Source organism: Annulohypoxylon maeteangense (assembly GCF_022496945.1).
Source record: "Annulohypoxylon maeteangense strain CBS 123835 unplaced genomic scaffold GGS22scaffold_4, whole genome shotgun sequence".
NCBI classification, from domain to species: Eukaryota; Fungi; Ascomycota; class Sordariomycetes; order Xylariales; family Hypoxylaceae; genus Annulohypoxylon; species Annulohypoxylon maeteangense.
In genome coordinates, this window is record NW_025953251.1 from 1,748,861 (window position 1) to 1,775,202 (window position 26,342).

Sequence of the window (26,342 nt, forward strand, 5' to 3'; positions counted from 1 at the left end):
TTGATGCACCAAGACGGTTACTTACATGACATGACTCTTGTGTAGCACAAGGTATGTTATTGATGGGTGCCTACTTAAGTACGTTGCACACCTACAACTCCGGCCACTGTCCTACATATTCCTGATGGTTATCTACCTACCTTTCAACCACCTCCCCACCCCCCAACACGATTCTAATACAAATTGAATTCATAAGTATAGTTGTTCCTAACCAATCACAGTACGTCATGCACTATCACGTACTTGCTGTCGCCCTTGTTGGCCTTTTCGCTCACAATGCCATCTTCATTCATGGCGAGTGGCATATGCGTATCCTACAAATTATTGTTGGACATCTTCTACTGAGCGCTCTCATACTATATTTAATATACCGACATGATAACAATGCATCTTTCGGCGGGGCATTCCATGTTATCACTGCCATGGCCACAGTCTACTTGGGGGCCTTGTTCTCCAGCATAACTGTCTATCGCCTCTTTTTCCACAGGATTTCCCACTTCCCAGGCCCCAAACTCGCAGCCGTGACTAAACTCTGGCACGTCTGGAAGATCCGAAAATCCACGAACTACATATTTTTGCAGGAGCTTCATAAGAGGTACGGGAATATTATACGCACCGGTGAGCGGATAATCTACCCATATCTCTTTAGACTGACTCCTTACATGCCCGATCGCCGCTAAGCAAAAGGGCGTTGCGGCTAGGTCCAAATGAGCTCACCATAATCGGAGCATCTGCGTACAGTCTGCTCGATGGTTGGGGAAATACTACCACAAGGGATATTTGGTATGATTTATTACAACCTCGATTTTCTGCTGTCTTCTGCCGTGACAAAGACATGCATAAGAAAGGTCGCAAGGCCTGGGTACAATCCATGACAGGGAAATGTAAGATCAATCAAAACATGACGTGACATGATGCCCTCAAATCTTATATTTTCAGCTGATTTTACAATTCAGCCCTGGATGCCTTCCTTCCTCGAATCGCAGCGTTAGCTCAGTCATTGTCTGAATGTATTGCGTCCTACGACACCCAGCCCATTGATGTTGACGACGTTATGTCTTGGTTTTCCTTCGACATTATGGGGGATATTTTGTTTGGAGAGGATTTCAATCTATTGAAATCTAAAACGTGGGAACCTGCTATTAAACACCGTGATGGCGCTCTGGCGCTTCTTGGACCCCTCTCAGATGCCACTTGGATTGCACATCTAGCCTTCCTACTTGTGCCTTTCTATGGTAGAGTGAAAGACTGGGATCTCATGGTATCATTTTGTGAAGACCGAATCAAGGCTCGTATTCATGTAAGTCCTATAAACTCACGCGTAAGAAGTAGATGGTTACCTACTGCTAAAGTCATTGACAATGCTCAAATATAGCGAGGGGAGAATAAAGAGAAACCTGATATGTCAGGGTATTTCCTTGAAGAACATCAAAAGCTTAGCGATTCTATGAGCTTGAAGGATCGCGATCTATATCTAGCAGGTACCATGGTTACTGCAGTGGTCGCAGGCAGGTTAGTATCTTCCTACTTAATATGCGCTTTGGCTGACAGTAGGCCGCACATACAGTGATACGACGCGAGCGGCTTTGATTGCAAGTTTCTGGTTCCTGGCAAAATACCCAGAACACGCCAACAAAATAAGGGATGAGACCCGTGGCGTGTATGAAAGAGATTTCGCAAAGCTTGCCAGCTTGCCGCATCTCAATGCTTTCATTGACGAGACACTCCGCCTGATACCGCCTGCTGGTATGACAGGCACGGCAAGGATTACTGGTGAGCAGGGGATGACATTCGAGAATGTCTATATACCCCCGTTTACGAAGGTTACGGCCCCAAGATATATCATCATGAGAAGTAAGTGGCTCAACCAGAGATCTCACATGTTAATAGGTAGTAAAGACAAGATACTTGAGATCAGCCATGTGGGACTTACAAGAGATGATGAGATACCATATCCGGTCCCTTTTCATGATTGGGCGCTGCTAACATGAGGTGCTAGTGGAATCCGCATTTCCGCGTCCAGATGAGTTTATCCCCGAGCGATGGTATTCGCAACCAGAGCTCATCCGCGACAAGCGGGCGTTTGCGCCATTCTCATTCGGCGCTCGCCAGTGCACGGGGAAGATGTTAGCATACGTCGAGCTCCGTCATATAGTGACACTTCTTCTTCGCCGATATGATATCGAGTTCGCACCCGGGTACGACCCGATGACCATGTGGCGCGGTTTGAGGGATCAGGTCACAGCCCAGCCGGGTAAGGTAATGTGTGTATTCAAATCGAGGGAGAAGTAAGCACTCGAAACGCTTTAGATCGCTAAAAGTGAAAATCGATTTAGATGTTTATTTTTAATACAATAGTTTAAGATAGTTATCATTTATATTCGTCACTGAAATACACTACCCTTTTAAACCCTTACCAGATCACTGGGTACCTACCAGGTAGGTACCTATATTCTAGCGGCGTGCGCTGTAATTATAGTGGATATAAGCCCTGTTCATTAATGGATTTAGGGTTGTTCCAAGTTCCAAGGTTGTTCAGAACCCCCCCCCCCCCCAGGAGGGCTCCTAAGCCCCTGTGTTACAGTGGCCATAGCACTAATCAAGCGCACACGCCCCAGGGTCCATCAAATCTCAAATTTCGCCTTCGCATCTACGATCCAGCTCTCCCGAACTATACTCGACATCCCTCCACACTTCCTCTATAAATTTCTTCAGATGCAGGAACCGATAATGTGTCACACCTACTCCTTTTGTCGCCGACTCTAGCTAATCTTTCAACTTGTTCGGTGTCATGGGCTTGCATAACGGCGGTGGCGATGACAACAGGGATGAGGATTTCTCTTTCTCTGCTGTACGAGCCTACAAACGCCGTTCTCACCGGTAGCCATGCAGAATTTGGCGAACTATCATCCCTGTGAGCTCAACGCCTCGGAGTATTGGGAGTCCGGCGTGGGCGCGGATTGTAGAACGTACTAGTAGGTACCTAGCATCAACAAATCAGGATATACTATTTTGTATTAATGTGTTTTTTCTAGGCAAACCTACCGCCTTATAAACGTGCTAGTTAGGTATGTACCTTTCTAGTATATCGAAATATGTTGCGATAGGTATGCCCCTTCCGGTGGGAGTATCAGCCTAGATACCTAGTATCCAGATATGTATGTCTTACATGCCTACTAGTGCTGGTACATATAGATACCTACTGCATGTATCTTTCATGTACATGGACCTAGACAGCCATTTTCTATAAATCGAAATATAACCGTTTCTTTCCGGCTGTTTCCGTTCCGTTGCAAGTTAGCCCAGCGCCACAATAAAGCCACAATCCTTTGGTTAATGCCCAACTACAAGTCCATTCTTTGGGTTGCAAGAACACCTTCAAGATAAGCAGACATCGAAGGTGCCAGGAATAAAGTAAAGGAAAGAGTAGGTAGTTGTTAATGCAACAACCGCTTTTGAGAACTCCGGCTTTCAGACAAGTATGTGTTCCGATAACCCCTATGAGACTACTATTGTAGCGATAAGGAACATCCAGAAGGAATCTCTCGCCACGCATCTTCATGTCACTCTAACAATACTATAAAGAAAAACGCCTCGATATCACCACAAAGCTCAATATCAGATCTCGATAGCTATCTTCGATTCGTTTGATAAGTCCAAACGAGATAGCCACCCTTCTCCATCTGCTATGGATATCGTGTGTGATAATCCATTGAGAAAGACCAAAGATAGTTTGGGTGAGAAAAAGGGAGGCAAACCTATATGGTATTGCGTAAGTACTAGTATCACATATTCTTACGTCTTATTATCCCCTAAAACTGGAAGATATGAAGAAAAATATCTCTAATTATTTCAGTGTCAATGTGGGCTAGGCCCGATGATCATCAACACTACTCCGTCGTGCATATTCTGTAATCAGCACACAAGATGTGGAGGATGCGATACTGCTTGATATACCATGTTGAGTTAATATAAAGGGACCTATGAAATGGGAATTATGTAGATTGACTGAGCTAGTTGATTTATTCTAAGTTTATGAAGGACCGTTATGTCCAGGTTATATGACTATCATCAAAAACACAGAATTTGAGCCCAGTGAAACTCTTCTCTGCAGTTCAGTCATATTCTAATTACCTTATCGCCATCTCCTACATTACTCGGACTTCATCTCGTCTCGGCCCCAAAGGGTCATTGTCTGTCCGAGGGCACACTTAGTTGTCGCAGCCATCTGCATAACAACCGACCAGCTCCCAGACGCGCACTGCTGGTACGAGGTACCATCAATACAATTAAACATACCTTCAGAAGTACAAGCTCCCGTAAGTCCTCCGGCGGAACCCGATCCGGGAGAGCTACTACCCGCTGGGCTCGAGGATCCTGCCGGGGACGGAGCGGAGCTAGCAGCTGCGGCGGAAGAAGGAGCCTGGGATGCAGGAGCACTGTTACCCGCGGGGATAACGCTCGTTATGAACCCCGAAGGCGTGGGGGGACCTGCTGGCGAACTCGCTGCTGCAGAGGCACTGCTGCTGCTTGAGGCCGGAGCTGATCCCGAGTTTCCACTGTCGCTTGACCCGCTACCAGCGTTCACATCAACGTTTCCGCTCGATCCTCCAGACTTTGCCCCCTTGGGAACGCAATCTCCTTGGACCTTCGCGAACTTGTTGTTCGTGCCAGGACGAACGACGTTAGATCCGGGGTTAGGGTACTCGGGGTCTGTACCGGGTTCGGTCTTGCATGAATTGATATCAGCGAGGTTAGCTACAAAAAGCTCGGGGAAGGAATTATCTCGCGAGAGAAGCTCGTATGTCTCATTAGCGTTAGATCGCTTTTTACCTCCCGTAACTGTGATGGGGGCACAGTTCTGGTAGTACTCGGGCTGTCCCGCGAGCTTGCTGATCCACGACCACGAGAAAACGTACTTCCCAGGCGCTACTCCATCGGGAATTTTCCAGTCGTAGGTATCCGCCCCTTGGCCGGATTTACTCGGGCAACCGCCTTCGATAGATTCGATTACTTGCCAAGATGTCGACGCACTGGGTTGCATGTCTTTCGTGATGGCTAATTGACAGGATCCACCACCGTGCACGGCTGAGCCTTTGAAGGACAGGGTTTGACTCTCTCCAACCGCCATCGTGTTATCAAGGCCATCAGTCTTGTAAAACGTTGCCGGGTCGCCTTTCAACTTACACGGAAAGTTGCCGGAGGTCAACGGAGAGTTGTCAAGGTCGGCGCCGCCGAAAGGCTTGGGCTTTGCCATAATCATATGGCCATTCACGGCCGTGGAGGCCAGAATGAAGGTGCCTGTGATGGATTTAAAGATCATTTTTATTTTTTTTTGAGGGGGAAATATACTTGCTTGTGAAAAAAAGTACCAGACTAGTATCGACGTATTATGAGACCGGCTCGCTTAATTGTCGATTGTGAAATGGAGTGAATTGGGAGGTAAGTAATAGGAGTGAGGAAGAATAAATCAACTGACTGATGTTTGAGACCAGGATCTAAGTCTCTTATACCCCTATGGAGATACTGCATACAAAAAGTCTGTATGGATTGTTCTCGAAAAACGCTAATACACAAAGCAGTGTTAACAAACACCATTGAATAATTCTTGAGGAACAAACAATTTACATTGTCGCATTGTTTCTTCGAGAAATAACGAGAGATAAGCGACGGAATCCAAAGGCATTGTCCAAGCGCATAATCCTTAGTTAGTATTATCTTGTTCCTGAGGTAGGGTCCTATGTCGCAAGAAAAATCCCCAAAAATCCGTCAATGAGATAGTGAGAGTTGCTTGTGTCTTAAAGTTACTGACGTAGTTCGCGAACGATGTCCCAAGGTTTAATGAGAAGCATACTGGACTGAAGAATCTGTACTCTCTTGAGAGTACCTAATGCTTGATATTGTGAATCGATTTTCAAAGAGCCCTGGAAACCTGCTCAAAGATCTCTTATGCCTAGCAATTAAGTTGATTCCCGACATGAGGAACATTAGAAATTAAGAATATTTGTATAGATACTAGTTGAAATTTTGAGATGCTATATCTGCCCCTTTAAGCTCAATTCTTCCTCAACGAAGTTTAAAAGACCAAAGTATCTGGACACCTTAGATTCACTCTTTTCGACACATAGCCTAAGGTATACTCACAGGCAAATTAAAATTCATCATTCAATTCTCTTCAATATCAAATACAAAGACCATACAGGTATGCCCCTTTTTAGGGGAAACGGGATAATTGAATAGAGTGATACGACTTATGTAATTGGCTCTAAACCCATATTATTAAATTAAACGAGGTCTCATATTGGTACAACAGCCCGATGTAACCTAGTTGTTAGGTACGCATGATAACGTCATGGGAACCGTGTTGTGGGGCTTATGCATGCAGTCCCGTTTCAGGGACTTATCGAACCTAAACAGTAGGTATGATAAGCTCCGACTTGTGCAACCTTCATTATCCCAACATGTATCTTGGGTAGGTAGATCTCATTCTTCACCTCCTTCTTACCTCTCCCTATCTAAAGCCTTACGATCAAAGAAACTTGATCAATATGGTGAGTATGCCGCCGACTTACACCCTAAATTTCATCGCGAAACTCTTACAAAAACGTGTCTTAAATATCAGACTAAGCTGACAATATCCTTGATTATCTAGGCTAATGCGACGACGCCTCTCCTCGCCGACGATCGTCGCGATCCCGACGCAAATTCTAATTCGCTGAGCGATTCTGAAGAAGATGCTCTACGTGGACAATCTAGAGCTACACACCATGGCCGAGCATGGCATAACCGATTACGGGAATCTCTTTTATTCGCATGGGCACTTCTCGCGACCGCCGGTGTCTTAGTTCTCGCTGTCTGGGCATCGCATCAACAACAAACCGCGTTCGAAAAACCTGCCGGCAAACGTAATCTAATTTTCATGGTCTCTGACGGCATGGGACCCGCATCTCTATCGATGACCCGGAGCTTTAGACAATACACTGAAGGGCTCGACCATAGCGATACCCTCACTCTTGACAAGCATTTTTGGGGTAGCAGCCGAACACGAAGCAGTTCTTCTTTAGTCACCGACTCTGCAGCCGGAGCGACAGCTTTCAGCTGTGGGATGAAGAGTTACAACGGAGCTATTTCTATGTTACCCGATTCCACCCCTTGTGGCACTGTACTCGAAGCGGCCAAGAAAGCTGGATACAAGACTGGACTTGTTGTTACAACGGATATCACCGATGCTACACCTGCTTGCTTTGCTAGCCATGTCGACATCCGCTCACAAAACGATGATGTTGCTGTACAAGAGGTTGGGAATGGGCCTCTTGGCCGTGTGGTAGATTTGATGTTTGGAGGTGGACGATGCCGTTTCCTACCGAACGGGACTGATGGCGGATGCCGAGCCGACAATATTGATGTTGTGGAAATGGCAAAGAACGATTACGGTTGGAACTACATCAGCGATCGGACAGGATTTGATGAGTTCTGGGAAGGCGAGAAAGAAGTTCCACTTCCCATGCTAGGTCTTTTCGCCGATACGGATATTCCATTCGAACTCGATAGGCAAAACATGAACGACATCTACCCAAGTCTTAGCGAGATGGCCAAGACCGCTCTGAGAGCTCTTGAGAAGGCCACCGAGGGCAGTGACCAAGGCTTCTTCTTGATGATCGAGGGTAGTAGGATCGACCATGCCGGACACGGAAACGATCCAGCTGCACAGGTCCGAGAAGTCCTCGAATATGACAGAACTTTCAAAGCTGTTTTAGATTTTCTAGACGAAAGTCGCACGCCGGGTGTTCTAGTTGCCACTTCTGACCATGAAACAGGTGGATTAGCTGTTGCGCGACGTAAGTCTATCTTTCTAACCGTGATAGATATTTGCTCACCATGTTTCCAGAGATCAACGCCAATTACCCACAATATTTGTGGTATCCCGCCGTATTAGCGAACGCCTCATCATCATCAGAGTACCTTGCTCATCGACTTCACGGCCACGTATCAAAGACTTCAATCGGTTCAGTCGATCAGCTCAAGAAGTACATTAACGAAGAACTCGTCGTTCCCGGTCTCGGTATTCACGACGCGTCCGACGACGAACTCACAGCACTGGCCACCCAGCCAGAACAGGCTCAAAATACCTTCGCACACATGATTAGCATTCGCGCACAGATTGGCTGGAGCACACACGGTCACTCAGCTGTGGACGTCAACATCTACAGCTCCGGCGGCCCCGGTACCGACGCTATTCGGGGTAATGTGGAGAACACCGACGTAGGAAAATACCTGAGGGAATATCTTAACGTCGACGTTGACGCTATCACTAAGGAGCTGAACGAAAAGATGACATCAAAGAAGAGGCTAGGTATGATTGGCCAAGATTCTTTTATGGATGATACCGCTACGGTAGCTACCGAGGTCGAGGACCACTGGGTATCGCATGAGGCGATGGAGACCCAACGAATGAGCGCAGATGTGGAAGTATGAGATCTTGGCTTTATTGGGATTGGATTATACCGTTTTGGGCTAGAGCTGCATTTTTTGGATTCGTTCCTTCATTAGGTTGGCATTCATAGCATGAGTAGAGGTGACTAATACCAAAGACTTGATACCCGTTCACGAGCAGAGCTGTACCGAGACTAAGATCATAAATATATTCCTACTTGGCTGGCGAAAAGAAGTATTGTTAAATAACCAAGTTCAATCTATTTGAAGCTTGTACTTTTTGCTATCTCACGGAAAGGATGTCATTTGGGAAGACAACTTCTTGCGTTGCCTAGTGATGCTGCCTTAGTTTTCAGCATCGATGTGCTTTTTCCCGCCATTTTCTACGCAATTAATGTTCGGGTCTTTTCTTTATGCATGAATATTAGGAATATATCATAGTAGCCGACTTGTAAGCTCGGTGATTATAAAGGCAGTATCAAATGTTGACTTAGGGATGTGCCTGAGCTTCCTACCACCAATCCTTTAATATTACTCTAAGGCACCATATCTTATAGAAGGCCGAACTAGCGAATAAACATTACTTTCTTCCTCTTCTACCGAGCCCTTTAGGTCTATAATATAACCTACCTATATAACATGTCGCTATATTTCTTAGGTTACGCTTTCATCCCAAGCATACAAACAAGATGAACAGGCCTGTTTGTACTGTACCAGAAGCGAAAATTATTAGTCAGCTTCTACTCTGTATTTACAACTAGTACTAGGTATGTATTGAATCAAAGAATACATGTGTATCATACTCGTTTTTAACTAAGTACCTAGGTAGGCACTGAATGATTGTGCCGTGTTTAGACAATTACACGTTGACTTGACACTACAAGCTGGAATAGGGTAACACAAATGCCCCTTTAGTGGTATCTGCCCCCTATCCTAACCTGTGAATTTACCCTTTGTACCTATAGGCCAAACACGCGTGATATATACAACTAGAAACTAGCGAGAACTACACCACAGAAGCCTAGACATACCTAAGTCCTAGGTAGTCTTCGTGAAGGACCACCATACCCGTGAGGCTAAGTGCTATACTGGACAGGCCTCTAATACCCTAAAGCTTTACCTCAAGAAAGTCGGTAGACGCATCTTTATACCCGACACCCTCGTGCCTCAAGTTATCAACCACAAACTCCCCTTTCCAGAATTTCGCGTCTCCCTTTACACATCCCCGAGGAAAGCCATGAAGTGACGATTATTCGCGGACGGTTCAGATTCGTCTCGGCTTCGAGTCCCGAGTTCGTTTTCTTTACTACAGATCAATCAAGCCCACGCTCCCAGTCTCCAGAGAATTCTCTTTTCTACTTAACCACAGGTAGGATACCAGTCCTTGACACAATTTTCAAGATCTGGTTTTTCTGATATCTTCACCTCACCAACAGATACTCGCCCAAGCTACGAGTAGCCAGGTAAGCAGAAAGCCGCTGAGCATCGGCTAAAAATACACACACTTTCCCGCAAATTTCTGATTCCATCTTGCCATACAGATACGCGAAGAATTCTGGCATCATGTGTCAATTCGTCCTGATTGAGTACCGTTGCGGTCACTCCGAGATCACCACGGGTCCGATCTGCCAGCCAATGTTCATCAGGCTGGCCGGCATCAATATCGACACTAATTCGTGGACCATTGAAGGCTTCCAGCGCCTTCAGCTCGAGCTGCCTGCTGCTGTATGTACTAAGTCTTTTATTCCTGTTTTTTCTTTTCCCTTGTCATATATTATTTCCTCCTACGTCTCCTCATCCTATGAAATATTTTGGTAGACTTCTTATAATCACGTCCATGAGCCACATTATGGGGCGCGGAACGTGACGCGATGCTGTTTATATGGCTTTATTTTACCGCCCCCCCTCCCTTCACACCCGAAAAAAAAACGCATCAAGTAAAGATTCAAAAAATCAATTACTAACATTATACTCAGTGCATTCCCAATGGCCAGAACACGACTCGCGTTGTCTCCAACCACTGGTGTGGCTGGGAATGCGAGAACACGTTCTACGTCGACCTTGCGTCCGCAGCTTCCTCAGGCCGCCTCATAACGCAGCAGCTTGCTGCCCTTGGTATCGGCATCCAGGGAGTTAACGGCACCCAGATCCTTAGCAGCGCCCCTCCTCAGCCTCAAATTCAGAGCCATACCCAGCCTCAAATCCAGAGTCACTCCCAGGCTCAGGTCGAGGATAAGGCCACTGTCCAGCATACGGTCTCCAGCTCTACCCAGACTGTTCAGGTTCAGAACCAGAATCGTGCTACTCAGACTCAGGCCCAGGGTCCTCGCTCTTCTCAGACCCAGACTCAGGTAATCCATCCTCGCGCCAAAGTCCAGGCCCAGGCCCAGACTCAGGCACAGGCTCAACCCAAGATGCAAGTCACCCACCCCATCCAAGACCAAGCCAAGATGCAGGTTACCTACCCCATCCGGGACCGAGCCAAGACCGAGGCCCCCAAGAGTCAGCCCCAGGAGGCAAAGACCACCCACGCCATGGACCGCTCTACCCAGCCCCAAGCTACCTGGCCTCCCTCGTGGCTCCCCGCCATGGCTCCAGCCTCTGACATGAGCAGCATCAGCGGCCGCCAGGACAACAGCAGTCGCAACACTCCCACCGAAAGCTACGGTTCCGGAACAGGCAGTGGTCGCAGCGACTACACCGGCCCCGGCAATGGCTTGCTCAATGCTATTCGCGAACATGAGCTTGACCGTGCCCGTGATAGTGGTGCCGGTACCGGTAACAACACTGGTGTGGGTAACAACACCGGTACCGGTAACTATACTGGTATCGGTAACTACACTGGTACCGGTAACAGCACTAGTACCGGTAGCAACACTGGTTACTATACGGGTAACCAGGCTGGTAGCCACACTGGTAGCCATACTGGTACCGGTAACCGCACTGGTAACTACATGAGTAACTATCCTGGCAGCTACACTAGTAACTACACTGGTAGTCACACTGGTAACTACACTAGTACTGGTAGCCACACCGGTATCGGTAGCCACACCGGTGCGGGTAGCTACACCGGCACCGGTAGCTACGGTAACTACACTGGCACCGGTGGTTACGGTAACTACACTAGTACCGGTAACAACACTGGTAACAGCACCGGCGGTGCCCGTCTTACCGGCAACATCGGCAGTACTCGCAACGTCAACAACACCAGCGACGCCAGCCGCATCGGCACCAACAGCAACAATGCGCCGTACTACCACCCGGGCACGGAAAGCCAGCCATACTACTACAACCAGTACATCGGCGGCGCCCCGACCTCTAGCGCCAACGACAACGGTATGCCCGGCAACGGTCCTACCTACCCTCAGTCCATCTCGGAGTTCGGCACCGCCCACAGATTCGCGCGTATCCGACAGCCGCACACCCAACCTCGTGGCGCTCCACTCGGCACGGCGGGAACAAGTCGAATGGGAACCGAGACGCAGGATCTGACTAACGCCCAGCGCGAAATCATGACCCGTCGCGTGCGTACTCAACTGTCTCCGACTCCCCACTCCCAGATGGAGGATGAAAAGGACGACCATTCTACCAAGTGTGACGACGGCTCTGATTCTGACGATTCCGATGACTCTGATGATCGTGTTCTGGTTACTATGAGCGCGGAAAACATGGCTGACGGCGATGTGTTTAACTAAGCTAAGCACACAACAGAAGGTCTCGCGGACATGTGTAGTCCGAGGAAACCGGCAGCACGAGTTGCCTATTGATGGGAAAGAACCTACTCTGATACGCTAGGAATACGTGAACTGAGGCGTCTACATGGGTTAGATACCTTGATAATACATGAATAAAATCCCGACTCTCTGAATAATGTGATTCTTAAACGTAAGTACGGTCAACTATATAACCATGCCCCCGACAGTCTAAATTCCCTAGTCGGTGTCGGAGAAGTCCATCTCGTGAAGTTCGTCTGGGTCGTGGTAGTAGGCTATCTCAATCCGACCTTGGAGCGTTTCCGCGAAGTATTGTTGTAACCGAGCGTAGTCGGACTCCTTAAGTTTGAGCTCTCCTATTTGGTTCAAGATATCCACCCTGATGCCCATACAATTCGGCCTGTTAAGCTTCATGGCAAACTCGTATAATCCTTCAAAACTAAAAGAAGTAAAAGTGTTGATGGAAAGTAATTTTAACTGGGGGATATTTCCCAGAGGTTGTAGCATAGAGTCAGTCATCGAGTCGCCGGAGAAGATGAATTCGGATAGTTTAGGTAGCGATGTGGCAATGCGTTCTAATACATCAGAGGTAATATACGTCAGCATGAGGTTTAGGGATGTCAGGTTCTTCAGATTGCAGATTGACTCCGCCAATCGGAATTCGGACTGGATGAAGCTGATTGCGCCAGTGTCTCCGGAACCGAGAGTAAGCGATTCGAGACGATCTTGAGAGCCAAGCGCCGTCCAGTCTACGCCCTCCATTGCTTCGGACGTGGGTCCAACATCCACCATAGATAATGATGTGAAGCGAATGTCAGGCGACAATAGCACTCCCTTGGCTATGGATAAGGCATCCTTTATGCGTAAGTTTAGGTCTTTAAGAGATTTACAGTTGCTTATCCAAGCAATGATCCTTTGGAGTACCTCTTTGCTCTCGGCGTCATCTGAATCTTGATAGTTGAAGAAATCCCTGTTCTCGATAACAAGAGTTTCTAGAGCAGTACAACTTGATAAGTGAGGGAGAGCAGCTTTTGCTTGCGCGCTTATACTTCTAAACGAGAGACTCCGGAGCGATTTCGAATGGGTATTCAGCGCCGTCAACGCGGCCGGTCCAATTTCATTCTTGCTAATAATTTCAAAACTTCGAAGGCTATTCGGGCGGAGCGCTAGGAAGAAAGCGGCTAGATCGGTATCGGCATCAGGACTACTATCTGTTGTCTGTTAATATATCTTATGAAGGTCTTCGGATCTTGGTCACGCATGAAAGAAGGTAAGAGTGAAAGGCGTCGTAACATACTAGAGATAGATTAGTCTTTGTATGAATAACGGAATACTGTAGGTAGGTAGGTAGTTCAACAAACTTACCAGTAGTAGCAAGTCAGATCCGTAAAATCAGGACAATGCTGAGATATGGCTGTGGCAGCATCGAGACCTAGTACGGATCCGTCTCTGATACGCAATGATCTAAGACCGCGAAGTTGTGCAATCCAACCTGGCAATACGTCGTGGGGAATATAAGTCCCCTCTAAATGCTCCAAAGCTACTGCTGCACCTGCAGAATCTGCCGATCTTTTTATACATTTTATGATGGAATCGGCGCACATAATCAGTATAGACATGATTGACAGACGTCCATCTCGTACCAGATGGAATTGTTCCATAGGGCCTTCGAAAAAGAAACTTCTAACATGTGTGTCCCGGGGAATATCTGAAAGGCAATCCTCAAGATTGCCAATTGATAGGGATCGGACATAGACGCAATATGGATATGCGGTTTTCCCAATACTGGAGAGGATGATAGATCGCCATAATCGCGACCATTCGAGTCTATTGTAATCGTCACCGATGCTGATCGAGGATAATTCTTGGATGCTTTAGATGGCAAGATTTGTCAACTCAAGTATAAATGTGCATTACTAATATAAGACTTACCTGTAGAGCTGTTCCAAAGCGATAGGGGCAACCCTTTTACTGACGAGAGAACAGTTGAAAAGAGTACCGAAGTCACGACGTGCAGCAAGCTCCTGGCATAACAAGAGAAATATCTCTTGTGGTAGAGAGATAGAGCTCATTTTCGGAGTAGTTGGAAATTTTTCCAAGTAACAACGAAGATGAATAGAATGTGTAAAAGCGATGTGTGGTTTGTCTGAAGTCGAAAATTTATAAGGTTCGTTAATCTAGATGCATGGCAATTGCAGTCTGTCTTGCAGCGTTGATGTTACAGTTACCTTCCAAAGTAAGGTTATTCTCGGGATTTGAATCTACCGCGTGTAACGTCAATTTTAGCACTGTCTAGTACCTTCATGTACTCTGTAAAAGCCGACGGTCAATCGGGATTTCAAGTATTGAAAAGGTATATTGAAAGGCTATGTCATCGTACGGAGCACTGTATGAGCTACGGATTAGCACCCCGCGACGCGTTGAATAAGCTTAACGCGACCTTGATTGGACAGCGGACTAATAGTGGACTAGGGTGCTAGGGTGCTGTATTCCCACATTACTCAACATCCCTGCACTCTAGCTGAACACATCAACTCAATCAACTATATCATTATTTGATGGGATACGGAATATATTACCAATCATGTTGCCTCGAATTAAAACTCTAGGACTATCTGTATAAGAGCCAATCAATCAGATCGATCGCGACCCTATTATATTCAAGTAGTCGGCCTATTTCAGAAATTATTCGAAAGGAAATGGTGGGAAGCTCGGCTTCTTCTGGATAGTCAAAGCTATGGCTGTCCTGAACTTTACATTGAGCGAAGAAGGCGTCAATGCTCTGAGAGATGCATTATCATGCCTCGGTAAATTTAGTGAAGAAGTTTCTCTCGAGGCTAAGAAGGATACGGTACGGCTGTCCTTCTGGTTTAATTGAGATCCGTCGCTGAGTCTTCTACGTAGCTAGTATTCACCACTCTAAATCTCTCCAAGTCGGCATATGCATCCTTCTCCTTTCAAGCTAGACGTTTCTTCTCCAAGTACCATTTTGAAGGTGTGCCTCAGAACCGCGAAAAGTTTTTTTGCAAGTTGTACAATCGGGTATGCAATTTACTCAACTATGTCTTATATTCTATTCTTACATGAGTATTTCTAGGCTCTGCTGTCTCTATTCAGAGCTAGGAGCGGCGATAGTGGACATGACAGAGAGAAGGACACGGTTATTGAACACTGCGATGTCGCCATCGTAGACGAACCCGGCAAGAAAAGTCGGTTCATCGCCAAGATCGTCTTCCGAAATGGCAAGTAATCCATACTGGATAGTCCACCACGCGCTACTAGCTGACGGGGATGTAGGAATCACAACTAAATACCGTCTTCCCTTCGAAGTCACTCCACCAGTCCACGCCAAATTTGATAGGGACCAAGCAATAAACCATTGGTCTATTCCATCTCGAACACTGCGACAGCTCATGGACCACTTTGGTCCCGGAATAGAATATCTCGATATTCATTCAGAAGACGACGATACGGTCAGCTTCACATGTTTCACCGAGAAAGTTAAAAACGGCGAGGAAGTGCTGAAAAAGCCGCTCCACACGTCTATTGCTGTCGAACGAGATGAGTTCGAGGATTTCGTCGTCGAAGAGGATAAGTTGCATATCGTCATCAGCGTCAAAGACTTTAGAGCAATCATCCAGCATGCGGGATTCATCGGTTGCCCAATTTCAGCGTACTATTCGATCCCGTCCAAGCCTTTGCAATTCAAGTATGAAGGTGATGGAATCGGCTGTGAATTCCTTCTAATGACGGTTGGCGAAAGAGGCGCACCCGGCCAGAAGGCCAAGAAGACCCGCGGTGGTGCTAAAGGGGCGAAGCCGCCTCAGCTCGAGGCTTCTACTAGTAGAGCCGCATCACATGCATCTACACCGGCGCCTCGTATACCTCCCCCCAAATCACAGGGGCCACGAGTCGATCCTGTTCCTTCTCTGAGACCACCGATTACCCGTCCTTCTCAACGACCACCTCCGGCCACAATGCAATCCGAGTCTCTCTTCGTGCCTCAAGATGACGAACAACAGTGGGATCCTGTGAATGTCGGCGAAGATGAAGACGAGGAAGAAAATGCCCGTCTTGAGTGGGATGTCAGTGGAGATTTTGTGAGTATCCCCTTTGATCTGGTTGTTTGCATCAAGGTGGCTGACATCATTCCAGAACCGAGACCAACCAGCCACGAATAGAAGAAATATGATGGCAGATCAGAACACCCAGAGACCGAGTACCAATGACGCGACTGAACCCCCTCCTTATCATCTTGAACCGACACAACGACTCTCGCAAGTTCGTAAATTTGGCTTCTTTAATGATTAGCGGGCTATGCAGGTACATAGGGTCCTTACGACTCATTTTGTTGTGGGCGAGTACCTGGAGGTTAGGCTATGGCTGATTAGGTGGGTCTTCGAAGTCTGACTGTGGTAGAATAATAGTTCAGAGGTAAACGCCTTCTGTAGTAATATTGATCCAGCTCGTAGCACATCCAGCTCCAATAGCTGTAATCTTGGATCCCTCCGGCAAGTTCTTTAGAGATGCCAATATATTCCATCGTCCCTTGACATCTCCGTATTTCTCGATTTGTGGCCCGCAGTTTCCGTGCTCACCCCAACCCCAGGACAACACATCACCGTCCTTAGTTAACGCTAGAACATGCTCACTTCCAACAGCGATATTCTCTATTTCTGGAAGTAACAGGGGTGGGAGCTGGCCGTGGTCATCCCGACCCCACGCGACGAGTTGACCGTTTCGCTGTAGGATATAAATACTCCCCCAACTTGCGCCTATCATATTCCAGTTAGGTATCTCAATAGGTGCGGCGCTTCTGAGTCCCCATTTATCTGCTCCGAGAACAAGTATCCGACCATCTCCAGGCTCACTAATGAGACAGGTCGTATACTGGCAACATACGGCACGAGATACCTTGAAAGGAATTCCATTGATTTTCTGAGGATGGTGTATTACACCTTTTAAATCAGCCGTATCAGCTAATTCTCCTAGTTGACCCTTTCGCCCGTTACCCCAGCCATAAATGTCCCCATTGTCTAATAAGGCGATAACATGCCTAAATCCAGTAGCAAGGCTTTGTACTTCTGTTCCTTGCGGAGGGAAACCACTGAGTAAATGCGGCGTTCCGGAAGTGGCTGATTCCGAGTTTGCGCTTGCCGATCCCATATCAGCTACCCCGCACATGTAGACTCGCGTCGCCCTGTTATTCTCATCCTTCAGAACGAGGACAGACGAGTCCCAGGTACAAGCTACGTGAGCGACAGGGCCAAGGCGCTCCGAGTTCGAGAGGATTAGTTCGCGAAACTTAGACACTTCCGTATTTTCAGTGTCTTGCACGATTCCACAGGCGCCACTTGACGAGTCACCGGACCAGTATGCTTTTCCGGATTTCGTAAGGAGAATGGTATGATTGCCTCCCGCAGCAATTTGCACGACCTCGTCCTTAGGAGCCTCGCCGGCGAACTCGACTTGTTTTGGTACGGAGACGTCCTCTTTGTGCCCTATGCCCAACTGGCCCGACCCGTTTGAGCCGAGTGCGAAGAGGCCGTCCATACTTGATTAAATCACCGTGCGAAAGTCATGAAATTGTGTACGAGCTGTGACACAAGTCGACCGTGAGATGCCCGAACTTGTGGCTTAGCTTCTCATTGGTGGATCTGATTGTAGTGGCTGAAAATCGATGATCTACACAAGCCACATTTCCTTCCGGGATTGAATTGTTCCGCACCTAGCAGATAAGCCGTCCCACCAACGCGAGGTCCACTTAATTTTTCCATATCTTTTCAAGCGTGGCCGAAATTTTCTTGTTTCTTCACTTTAAATTTTCCAAGGTTCCATGAGCAATTCACAGTCTGAAGCTTGACCGCGCTCTGACTCATCTGATCCTGTGTCGGAGCTGCGCAAGATATAAAGAATGTGAACTCTCTGTTACCTATGACTTCTTTCTAGTCAATATCCGTGGGAAAATAACGTCGACCATGGCAACAGACAGCAACTCTAGTGAGTCTCCCGACATGGAGAAATTCATCGTCGGTATCATTGGCATGGGCGACATGGGAAAGATGTATGCGCAGAAGCTTAGCGATGCGGGCTGGAGGTAAGACGTATCCAACATGGCTGCAATTGTTGTCTTCAGCATCCAACTTCTTTCAATCTACCTGGTAAGTCAAATTTTCTAATCTAGCACAATTTCTTCGCATATGATGACTTGAGTGCATTTGGCTCGAGCATTGCCCTCAATTGTCGGGGTCGACCATTCTGGTTCCCGGCGGTTGATCGCTTTCCATGATGTAACTTCTCAGCTACCTTACTTTTTCTTGTCTGAAGCTTCAACACACCACCACATTCGTTTGATATCGACGTTCGTTTCAGTCTGCTAACATGTGGTCTACAGATTTTAGTAATTTCACAAAGCATTTTCCTGGTGTACTAACGACACTATTTGCTAGAGTGATAGCCTGTGATAGAGAAGAGCTATATGATGGTCTGCAGAAGGAGTTCGCCAGCAGGGTACATATATATAGCTCCCTTCTCAGAACGTAGCCCATGCTGAGAGGTGTCTAGAGCAATATACAAATTCTTCGAAATGGCCATCTCGTATCCCGCGCAAGTGATTATATCATCTACAGCGTAGAAGCTGCGGCTATCGACCGTGTTGTCGCCGAGTATGGCCCTTGTATGAGATGATATATCTAAGTTGATTAGAGACGTAACTAAGTATGAGCAGCAACCAAGCTCGGTGCCATCGTCGGTGGCCAGACATCGTGTAAAGATCCCGAGATTAAGGCCTTCGAAGACCATCTCCCAGCAGACGTAGATATCGTCTCTTGTCATTCTCTACATGGCCCAAAAGTCGATACGAAAGATCAACCATTAGTAACTATCCTAAGGCACGTTTAGCTATTCCCCTGCTTACCGCGATTAGGTCATAATCAAGCATCGTGATTCACGAGGCTCCTTTAAAAAAGTCGAAACCGTCCTGAAATGCCTTGAGTCGAAGCACGTATACCTGTCAGCGCACGAGCACGATCGCATCACGGCGGATACACAAGCCGTAACGCACGCAGCCTTCCTTAGCATGGGCAAGGCGTGGCACTCGATGCGCCAATTCCCATGGGAGAACACGCGCTACGTGGGCGGTATCGAGAACGTCAAGATCAACCTAACTATGCGTATCTACAGCCAGAAGTGGCACGTCTACGCCGGCCTGGCCATCCTCAACCCCGAGGCCCGCAAGCAGATCGACCAGTACGCGAAGAGCGTCACGGAGCTGTACAAGATGATGCTCGGCGGACACCTCGATGAGTTACGGGCACGTGTCCTAAGTGCTAAGGAGAAGGTGTTTGGGAAGGAGCATAAACCGAAGTGGGCTGATAAACCTTTGCTTGAGGACGAGGTGTTGGATCAGTTTAGCTTGGGTGCACCGAGACCCGATAGCAAGCCCTTACCGAATAATCACCTAAGTCTTCTGGCGATGGTGGATTGTTGGAGCGCCCTGGGTATTGTGCCATACGATCATATGATCTGTAGTACGCCGCTGTTCCGCCTATGGCTAGGCGTCACCGAACACTTATTCCGGGACCCGGATCGGCTGGACGAGGCGCTGCGGATTGCAGTAGAGGATAACACGTTCAGGAGCGACGACCTTGAGTTCACATTTGCGGCAAGAGGATGGGCCGAGTGTGTTGGGTTGGGACACTTTGAGACGTGGAGGGAGAGGTTCATGGTCACGCAGAAATTCTTTGAGGAGAGGTTTCCGACGGCTGTAGAGGTTGGTAACAAGATGGTTAAGGCGGTGTTGGAAAGTACGAAGAATTAAATTGGTGGTAAGGGACTATCTAGGGGGTAATGGGATGGGTTGGCTACCTTGATTTGCGGTTTATGCATATGCATTGTGTTTTTTACGCGATTACTTGCTCGTTGGAGTATGACGCCAGTTTCCTCAGGAGCTATCACGAGTCGTTTCATGCTCAGTCAGGCGCGATGTCGACAACTAGACATTTACGGAGCCAAATAATTGCCATAATAGTCGTACTTACTTCAACACAGCTAGACTACCTAGTACCTAGTACCTACCTAAGTATATAGTTCAACCCTTGAATTTAATTATCTTGCGCATCATATGAGCTAATTCCATGTCCAGAAGAAACTCAAAGTTGGATAAACATTCAATGTTCTCTATACCAAGGTATCGTGTAGGTGCCTATATTTTCTACCTTCATGATATAGTGGGAAACTGGAACTACCCCATCTCCCTCTCTTGAGGCAATTGAATTAGACTGAAAGGCAACATCGAATGACGAAACTAGCTCATAAGGCATAGAGAAACGCTTCAATGCGTATATATATATATACCACGAACTTACCCCTACTGTCCATCCCCCTTTCGAACATCATCTTCAATGATTACCCCAATCAATTTCATTCGCTCCTCGGATCAATCATATTCGCCAACAGAACCTATACATTCATTTCCTATTAACCTCAAGCCATCTTTCACATAGCATGGATAGTGTCGACCAAATTTCCTATGTCAACTTCACTTCTTGTCCAATACATCAATTATATTACTACACCTCTATTGTGATGAAATCATGCGAGGGGAGATACCCTACTAATTATATACATTACGGAACCTTGACAGCCCAATTTTCACTCGGGTCGTTTGCCTTCCCCTCGCGACTCCTGGTGGTGGTATGTAAGTATACCCACCCCCGGTGCCTATTTTTCGGTTCCTTTAACAATAGTGAATACAGAGTAAAAAATAAGCAAAACACGATGGGACTCGGCGAAAGTCCCAATCTACAGAGGACCTAAGGAGCTAGATTCAACTTTCCGGGAAGCAATGCGAGTCCTAAGAGACGCGGTGTCAGGATTCGGAACAATGCCTCCTTCTCCTAAAGGCATCGATGACTTCTGTTAGTAAGTGCACTGCAAGAACAGCAACTATGATTGGGGGGGGGTTCAAAGGCTCGCCTCATCCGCTCCATCACTCCGCACACACCACACTCGAGGAGTATCCAGGATGGCCGCAATAGACACCGAACCTCGCGTCTAGATCTCTTCCGTGTCATGGAAAGCGGTATAGTTTATCGTAAACGATGGCCATTAGTTCGGGGTGCTAACACAACTTGCTAGGATCTTGCAAGCCCGACCTTAGTAAACACCATTAGGATGGCGTCAGAACCACAAGATATCTTTTGCGATGACTCTCTATCAAGCACATGAATCTCATCTTCGGGGAGGGAGCAAAGAAGGGGTTAATAACCAAGCGCCTTTAATGGGTTATTTTTATGTCCCGATATCGAACAAGCGCTAGAGCTAGGGTACCTCGCCATAGTACCAAACGCCAACGAAACCCTTACTACGGATATGATTAACCAACGACAACACGTCAAGGATTAGGAGAATTCGAATCCCAAAGAATATAAACTCATAGTCCTCGAAAATTCGAAAGCCTTAAGGAAAGACTAAAAAGCGTATTCCGATTCTCTTGAATAAGTATATAATATCCAATCCGTCGAATATCTTAACGGAAAGCGGCTCATATTCCGCACCAACTTTCATCTTCGCGCTCGGTTTATATAGTAAACATATTTAAACGCGGTAGTAAACTTATCTTACCGCAATAAGCCGACAAGAAGAATCGATATAAACAAGGAAGTAAAGTTCGGGAATAGATACTGGAGGAACTCCGGTATGGATCTTATTAAGTCGCCTACGATAAACACCCATACCACCCACAAGCCCACAGCCAATCTGGACGTCATACCTTGGGGGAACCGTTACGAACCTCAGCGACAAGGTAATCGTGTACCTTGTATCAGACCGAGCGCCTGCGATTGACTTTCGCACAGGCTGTGTTCAGTTGTTGTTATTTGCAGAGGTCTTACGCCTTTCGTTACCGGGCTGGTCAAAGTTGGAAAGGCAGCATGGAATATAATGAGAGGAGCACCGGAATGAGCACCCTATAAATAATAATGAAGACAATATTTTCTGGGCTTAAATGGGGAGAAACTGCTTACTAGGTACTTAATTAAGCTGAAGGAACGCTTTCAGTGATTTCTTCTACTTACGTTAGGTAGCTAATTAGAAACAACTCCAAGAATAAGAACAACCTCAGCTTTTGCTCACTATATCATGCCTCATTCTAGCCCTTGCAGGGTGTGACATATTGGTATCATGATAATGTGTTATTGAGTTGGATTGTGCGTCAATATTTTACTTGAAAGATGCATCCAATATGAATGTCGCCTCCTTTCTCGTATTGAAGACAAAACAGGCGAGAATCAGATGACAAGAAATGATAAACATATTTGTTTCTCAAATGGCCAAAGGTGAAGAGAGAAATGGTGATAATCATTCGAGGGAACAAGCCTCGGCACATGTGTAAGCGCACCTACCGTTACCCTATTACCGCTGTAACCCCGCCGTTCACCGTACCGAGTTTCGCCCTACACCTCAAAATCCTTCAGGTGCACTCGTAACGTTTCTCACATGGACCAATTGGACTTGTACATTTTGAAATAGAGATTTCGGTATAAAGCGTCAGCGAGATTTAACCATGCTATTGAACATTCAAAATGGTAAATTCTCAACGACTCTAACGAGTAACGGGTTAAGTCTTAATCGTTAGGACCTAGGTATTTACCTATTTAGGAAGGCAGCCAGGGCAGTGAACTTGAGAAAATCTGGGGTTCTTACTGAGGCGGATAAAAGTGGAACGGCCTTTACGGAGTTCCACGTCGGCTTCAGCCACCCCTAATGCTCCGACCAAATCCTGATAATACATCAAGTTACACCAGCTAATCACCCCCCTTTGTCCCTTTCATCTTTTGCTTTCTCACGTTCCACTGCGCATTTCATCTAAATGTATAGGCCAGTAGATAATTAGCTGCAATTGTATATTCACCATTTAAGAATCCTCAATTTTGAAGAGCGGCAGGATCGACAACAATGGCAGCTGAGAATGAAACCTCGGAGCAAAAGCTCCCCGTCATTATCGTGGGCGGTGGCTTAGCCGGATTGGTCGCGGCTTTCGAGCTATCGGAACGTGGCGTGCGAACACTGATAGTAGACCAAGAAGGAGAACAGAACCTCGGTGGACAGGCGTTCTGGTCTCTTGGCGGTATCTTCTGCGTCGACTCGACCGAGCAACGGCGCTTGGGGATTAAGGATAGCCGGAAGTTGGCTATGCGCGATTGGTTCGGCTCGGCGCGCTTCGACCGTCTCGACGGCGAGGACATTTGGCCGAGTAAGTGGGCTGAAGCCTTTGTCAATTTCGCTACGGACGATATGGAGAAGTATCTCAAGGCTCGTGGCGCTGGATTCAGTATGTACCTTTCCTCTAGTTGCTTTTCTTTCCCCACTCTGTCTCGGATGTTGGCATGATGCGTTAGGACATGACAAAGGCCCTGTAATTCAGTACAGCCACCCCTAAACCATTGACATAACCGCCAGAAATTCCCCCGCAAAGCATCGCTAACTTTCTTTTGTAGTGGTCAATGTCGGCTGGGCTGAGCGTGGCGATGGGACGGCTGACGGCCACGGCAATTCGGTCCCGCGTTTTCATATTACTTGGGGCGCTGGACCTGAGATCGTGCGTGTGTTCGCCGATCCTGTCAAAGAAGCAGCAAAGAAGGGGATAATTGAATTCAAATTTAGGCATAGGGTGGACAAGCTGTTGGTCGATGAAAATGGCAGAGCGTCTGGGGTTAGAGGAAAGGTCCTTGAGGAAGATGCATCGCCTAGGGGAGTGAAGACATCCAGGGCGGAAGTCGGTGACTTTGAATTACACGGCGCAGCTATAGTAGTATCGTCTGGAGGTATTGGAGGTAATGTGGAGGCAGTGAAAAAGGCTTGGCCTGTGGACCGTCTAGGACCGAAAGTACCAGAGAATTTCGTCATCGGCGTACCGGCGCATGTTGATGGCCGAATGGTGGGGATCGCCGAGGAGGCTGGCGCCAATTTCGTCAATCGCGACAGAATGTGGCACTACACCGAAGGCTTGCAGAACTGGAATTCTATTTGGCCAGACCACGGAATCCGCGTTTTGCCGGCGCCCTCCTCTCTATGGTTGGATGCGACTGGCAAGAGACTTCCTCCCTGGCTCTATCCTGGATGTGATACCCTAGCAACACTCAAGTACATATGCAGTACAGGCTACGACTACACCTGGTTCGTTCTCGACCAAACCATCATCGCGCGCGAATTCGCTCTCTCGGGTTCAGAGCAAAACCCCGATATATCATCGAAGAGTATTTGGCAGGTACTCAAGAACCGTCTTTTCAGTTCCAAGGGAACCGTGCCCGTTCAGAACTTCCAAAAGCATGGCAAGGACTTCGTTGTGCGCGACAACCTCGAGGACTTAGTCGAAGGCATGAATGAGCTCGCCAAGACTGTAAATGGGCCTTTACTTGACCCTAAAGCGATTAGGGAAACCGTCGAGACACGCGACGGACAGATGGTAAACGAATACTGCAAGGACTCACAGGCAATGTTGATCCGCAACGGCCGAAATTACTGGGCTGAAGCCCGAAGCCGTGTTGCGCCGCCACATCAACTTCTAGATCCGAAACACGGGCCCCTAATCGCAGTGCGGATGAACCTGCTTACGCGAAAAACTCTCGGAGGACTCGAGACGAATCTCGAAAGCAATGTGATGAAGGCCAATGGCGAGAAGTTCCCAGGTTTATACGCGGCGGGCGAGGCGGCTGGATTCGGAGGCGGTGGTGTTCACGGATACAACTCCCTCGAGGGGACTTTCCTCGGTGGCTGTATTTTCTCGGGGAGAGCTGCGGGACGAGCGATTGTGGACGAACTGTTAGGGTCTTGAGGATTGGAACCTATCTACCTAGTGAGCGAATGTGTGATGACGAACGAATATGTATGTATGTATGTATCTTTACGCAATTTTTAGTTGACCTGTTTCTTCTTGATACGTTTGGTAATTATTTAATGTTCTTCCTGATATCTACATTCCTCTTGCTCTACCTACCTACATAAATTTGTCAACACCAAATACGGTCCAAATATATGGCGACTGCATAGGATAATTGACATAGGTACTAGGTACGCAGATTAACAGCTATAACTCTCCCTAGCATAATCCGCTGGGAGGTCGCAATTGCCTAACATGCAGTTTCTAGATGCTGTGAACCTTAAGTGCTTGTTCAATGCCCCCTTCCATAAACTCAAGTAACTTTTGAAATGACAACCACCTGCTTGACAAAATGATGTGTTCCTTCCTAAGATCTCAATCCTAAGGTTGAGATCTAGAGGTAGACATAAATTCTAGCTAGAACGCTGGACTGTTTCAATCTCTCTTTTCTTCCCTTCCTCTCCAGATCTTCCACATACTGCAAAAATGGCGACACAACTATCTCAACAAGCTGATTTCTCATTCGCCTCCCTTTCCACACCTCCCAGAGATATGTAAGTGCTTTTATTCGATATTTCCATAAGTCTTAGACTCTTTCAATAACAGCGAGAACAGGACAAGTACAATCTTTTCGTGTCCTGCGGTCCCTGCCATCACCACTACCACCACCACCACCATCACCACCGTCGACACAGCAACAACTACCGTCACCATCACCGCCACCGCCACCGCCACCACAATGTCCATGTAAGTTGATATCCTTAATAGTATAAACTAAGAACCTTATGTCGTGGATAGAATTGCTAATGAACAATACTTAGCCAACCAGAGATCGTATCATTAACCAGTTTATTCTCATCTATTACTCCGAGTCAGGCGAAGCTAATTGTGTTTTCTATTATTTGTGGGGGTTTGACGCGGTTTATCATTGGTCTCGTTGAAATTGGCAAGGCATTATGGGATATGATGAAATAGGCGCCGGAGTAAGAAACTTCCAGTGAGTTATAACGAAGAGAACTTTTACTGGGTCAAAATGATGAGAAGTGTTATATTGTGACTTGATAAGTATTGTAGACAATCGCTCGTTCGCTTTGTTGATGCTCGTCTGATTGATTCTGTTGATTCTGACTTCCAGATGATTGCGAGGTAACGCCCCCTCGGTCGAGTACGGTATATCAGCTTGTGACCTTGACTTTGATTGTTGAGTACGAGGATCATAAATATCAATTTCCTGTATGATTGCTTCCTTTACGCATACTATAACATTTTTGGGGGGTGGGAATGAGCTAGACAATGGCATGGAGAAGGTATTGATA

The 26,342-nt window shown here is 47.1% G+C and overlaps 10 protein-coding genes across 10 annotated transcripts; 7 read left to right on the forward strand and 3 right to left on the reverse strand.

Moving 5' to 3' along the window:
• Positions 1-227: 227 nt before the first annotated feature.
• Positions 228-2,292, forward strand: GGS22DRAFT_186410 (cytochrome P450; the record flags this gene model as incomplete). Its single annotated transcript, XM_047964451.1, has 6 exons — positions 228-595; positions 688-884; positions 957-1,300; positions 1,376-1,512; positions 1,568-1,854; positions 2,000-2,292. 6 exons carry the CDS (start codon positions 228-230, stop codon positions 2,290-2,292), a joined length of 1,626 nt encoding a protein of 541 aa, XP_047821410.1.
• A 1,077-nt stretch (positions 2,293-3,369) lies between these two features.
• Positions 3,370-4,080, forward strand: GGS22DRAFT_157517 (uncharacterized protein). The gene is made up of 3 exons (XM_047960510.1): positions 3,370-3,479; positions 3,586-3,772; positions 3,857-4,080. The coding sequence occupies exons 2-3, from the start codon at positions 3,689-3,691 to the stop codon at positions 3,950-3,952; spliced, it is 180 nt and encodes a 59-aa protein (XP_047821411.1). The 5' UTR covers positions 3,370-3,479; positions 3,586-3,688; the 3' UTR covers positions 3,953-4,080.
• Positions 4,081-4,153: 73 nt separating this feature from the next.
• GGS22DRAFT_198804 (lytic polysaccharide monooxygenase) lies at positions 4,154-5,323 on the reverse strand (the record flags this gene model as incomplete). Its single annotated transcript, XM_047966183.1, has 1 exon — positions 4,154-5,323. One exon carries the CDS (start codon positions 5,321-5,323, stop codon positions 4,154-4,156), a length of 1,170 nt encoding a protein of 389 aa, XP_047821412.1.
• Positions 5,324-6,457: 1,134 nt separating this feature from the next.
• On the forward strand, positions 6,458-8,767 carry GGS22DRAFT_111519 (alkaline phosphatase-like protein). The gene is made up of 3 exons (XM_047957965.1): positions 6,458-6,551; positions 6,653-7,838; positions 7,889-8,767. Exons 1-3 carry the CDS (start codon positions 6,549-6,551, stop codon positions 8,473-8,475), a joined length of 1,776 nt encoding a protein of 591 aa, XP_047821413.1. The 5' UTR covers positions 6,458-6,548; the 3' UTR covers positions 8,476-8,767.
• A 1,229-nt stretch (positions 8,768-9,996) lies between these two features.
• Positions 9,997-12,128, forward strand: GGS22DRAFT_198805 (uncharacterized protein; the record flags this gene model as incomplete). Its single annotated transcript, XM_047966184.1, has 2 exons — positions 9,997-10,158; positions 10,410-12,128. The coding sequence occupies 2 exons, from the start codon at positions 9,997-9,999 to the stop codon at positions 12,126-12,128; spliced, it is 1,881 nt and encodes a 626-aa protein (XP_047821414.1).
• Positions 12,129-12,200: 72 nt separating this feature from the next.
• On the reverse strand, positions 12,201-14,349 carry GGS22DRAFT_157521 (uncharacterized protein). The gene is made up of 3 exons (XM_047960511.1): positions 14,079-14,349; positions 13,513-14,018; positions 12,201-13,357 (listed from the first exon to the last, which is right to left on the reverse strand). The coding sequence occupies exons 1-3, from the start codon at positions 14,216-14,218 to the stop codon at positions 12,366-12,368; spliced, it is 1,638 nt and encodes a 545-aa protein (XP_047821415.1). The 5' UTR covers positions 14,219-14,349; the 3' UTR covers positions 12,201-12,365.
• A 306-nt stretch (positions 14,350-14,655) lies between these two features.
• GGS22DRAFT_111537 (Rad9-domain-containing protein) lies at positions 14,656-16,516 on the forward strand. The gene is made up of 5 exons (XM_047957967.1): positions 14,656-14,997; positions 15,051-15,188; positions 15,244-15,388; positions 15,444-16,246; positions 16,302-16,516. The coding sequence occupies exons 1-5, from the start codon at positions 14,884-14,886 to the stop codon at positions 16,455-16,457; spliced, it is 1,356 nt and encodes a 451-aa protein (XP_047821416.1). The 5' UTR covers positions 14,656-14,883; the 3' UTR covers positions 16,458-16,516.
• Positions 16,416-17,770, reverse strand: GGS22DRAFT_111534 (RCC1/BLIP-II). The gene is made up of 2 exons (XM_047957966.1): positions 16,512-17,770; positions 16,416-16,441 (listed from the first exon to the last, which is right to left on the reverse strand). Exon 1 carries the CDS (start codon positions 17,697-17,699, stop codon positions 16,575-16,577), a length of 1,125 nt encoding a protein of 374 aa, XP_047821417.1. The 5' UTR covers positions 17,700-17,770; the 3' UTR covers positions 16,416-16,441; positions 16,512-16,574.
• Positions 17,771-18,160: 390 nt separating this feature from the next.
• Positions 18,161-19,965, forward strand: GGS22DRAFT_178620 (prephenate dehydrogenase; the record flags this gene model as incomplete). The annotated part of the gene is made up of 5 exons (XM_047963589.1): positions 18,161-18,243; positions 18,596-18,656; positions 18,711-18,822; positions 18,874-19,022; positions 19,072-19,965. The coding sequence occupies 5 exons, from the start codon at positions 18,161-18,163 to the stop codon at positions 19,963-19,965; spliced, it is 1,299 nt and encodes a 432-aa protein (XP_047821418.1).
• A 2,706-nt stretch (positions 19,966-22,671) lies between these two features.
• GGS22DRAFT_157531 (FAD binding domain-containing protein) lies at positions 22,672-25,140 on the forward strand. Its single transcript, XM_047960512.1, has 2 exons — positions 22,672-23,478; positions 23,645-25,140. Exons 1-2 carry the CDS (start codon positions 23,103-23,105, stop codon positions 24,979-24,981), a joined length of 1,713 nt encoding a protein of 570 aa, XP_047821419.1. The 5' UTR covers positions 22,672-23,102; the 3' UTR covers positions 24,982-25,140.
• Positions 25,141-26,342: the final 1,202 nt, after the last annotated feature.

What these genes read in the sequence shown, in the direction of transcription:
- GGS22DRAFT_157517 (XM_047960510.1), top strand. Translation starts at nt 3,689, where the DNA reads ATGGATATCGTGTGTGATAATCCATTGAGAAAGACCAAAGATAGTTTG. An exon ending in GCAAACCTATATGGTATTGC is followed by an intron (nt 3,773 to 3,856) that starts GTAAGTACTAGT and finishes TAATTATTTCAG; the next exon opens with TGTCAATGTGGGCTAGGCCC.
- GGS22DRAFT_111519 (XM_047957965.1), top strand. An exon ending in TGGATTAGCTGTTGCGCGAC is followed by an intron (nt 7,839 to 7,888) that starts GTAAGTCTATCT and finishes CCATGTTTCCAG; the next exon opens with AGATCAACGCCAATTACCCA.
- GGS22DRAFT_157521 (XM_047960511.1), bottom strand. Translation starts at nt 14,218, where the DNA reads ATGAGCTCTATCTCTCTACCACAAGAGATATTTCTCTTGTTATGCCAG. An exon ending in GCTTTGGAACAGCTCTACAG is followed by an intron (nt 14,019 to 14,078) that starts GTAAGTCTTATA and finishes TGCCATCTAAAG; the next exon opens with CATCCAAGAATTATCCTCGA. An exon ending in GGATCTGACTTGCTACTACT is followed by an intron (nt 13,358 to 13,512) that starts GGTAAGTTTGTT and finishes AACAGACAACAG; the next exon opens with ATAGTAGTCCTGATGCCGAT.
- GGS22DRAFT_111537 (XM_047957967.1), top strand. Translation starts at nt 14,884, where the DNA reads ATGGCTGTCCTGAACTTTACATTGAGCGAAGAAGGCGTCAATGCTCTG. An exon ending in TTTGCAAGTTGTACAATCGG is followed by an intron (nt 15,189 to 15,243) that starts GTATGCAATTTA and finishes GAGTATTTCTAG; the next exon opens with GCTCTGCTGTCTCTATTCAG. An exon ending in CAAGATCGTCTTCCGAAATG is followed by an intron (nt 15,389 to 15,443) that starts GCAAGTAATCCA and finishes ACGGGGATGTAG; the next exon opens with GAATCACAACTAAATACCGT.
- GGS22DRAFT_111534 (XM_047957966.1), bottom strand. Translation starts at nt 17,699, where the DNA reads ATGGACGGCCTCTTCGCACTCGGCTCAAACGGGTCGGGCCAGTTGGGC.
- GGS22DRAFT_157531 (XM_047960512.1), top strand. Translation starts at nt 23,103, where the DNA reads ATGGCAGCTGAGAATGAAACCTCGGAGCAAAAGCTCCCCGTCATTATC. An exon ending in GGCTCGTGGCGCTGGATTCA is followed by an intron (nt 23,479 to 23,644) that starts GTATGTACCTTT and finishes TTTCTTTTGTAG; the next exon opens with TGGTCAATGTCGGCTGGGCT.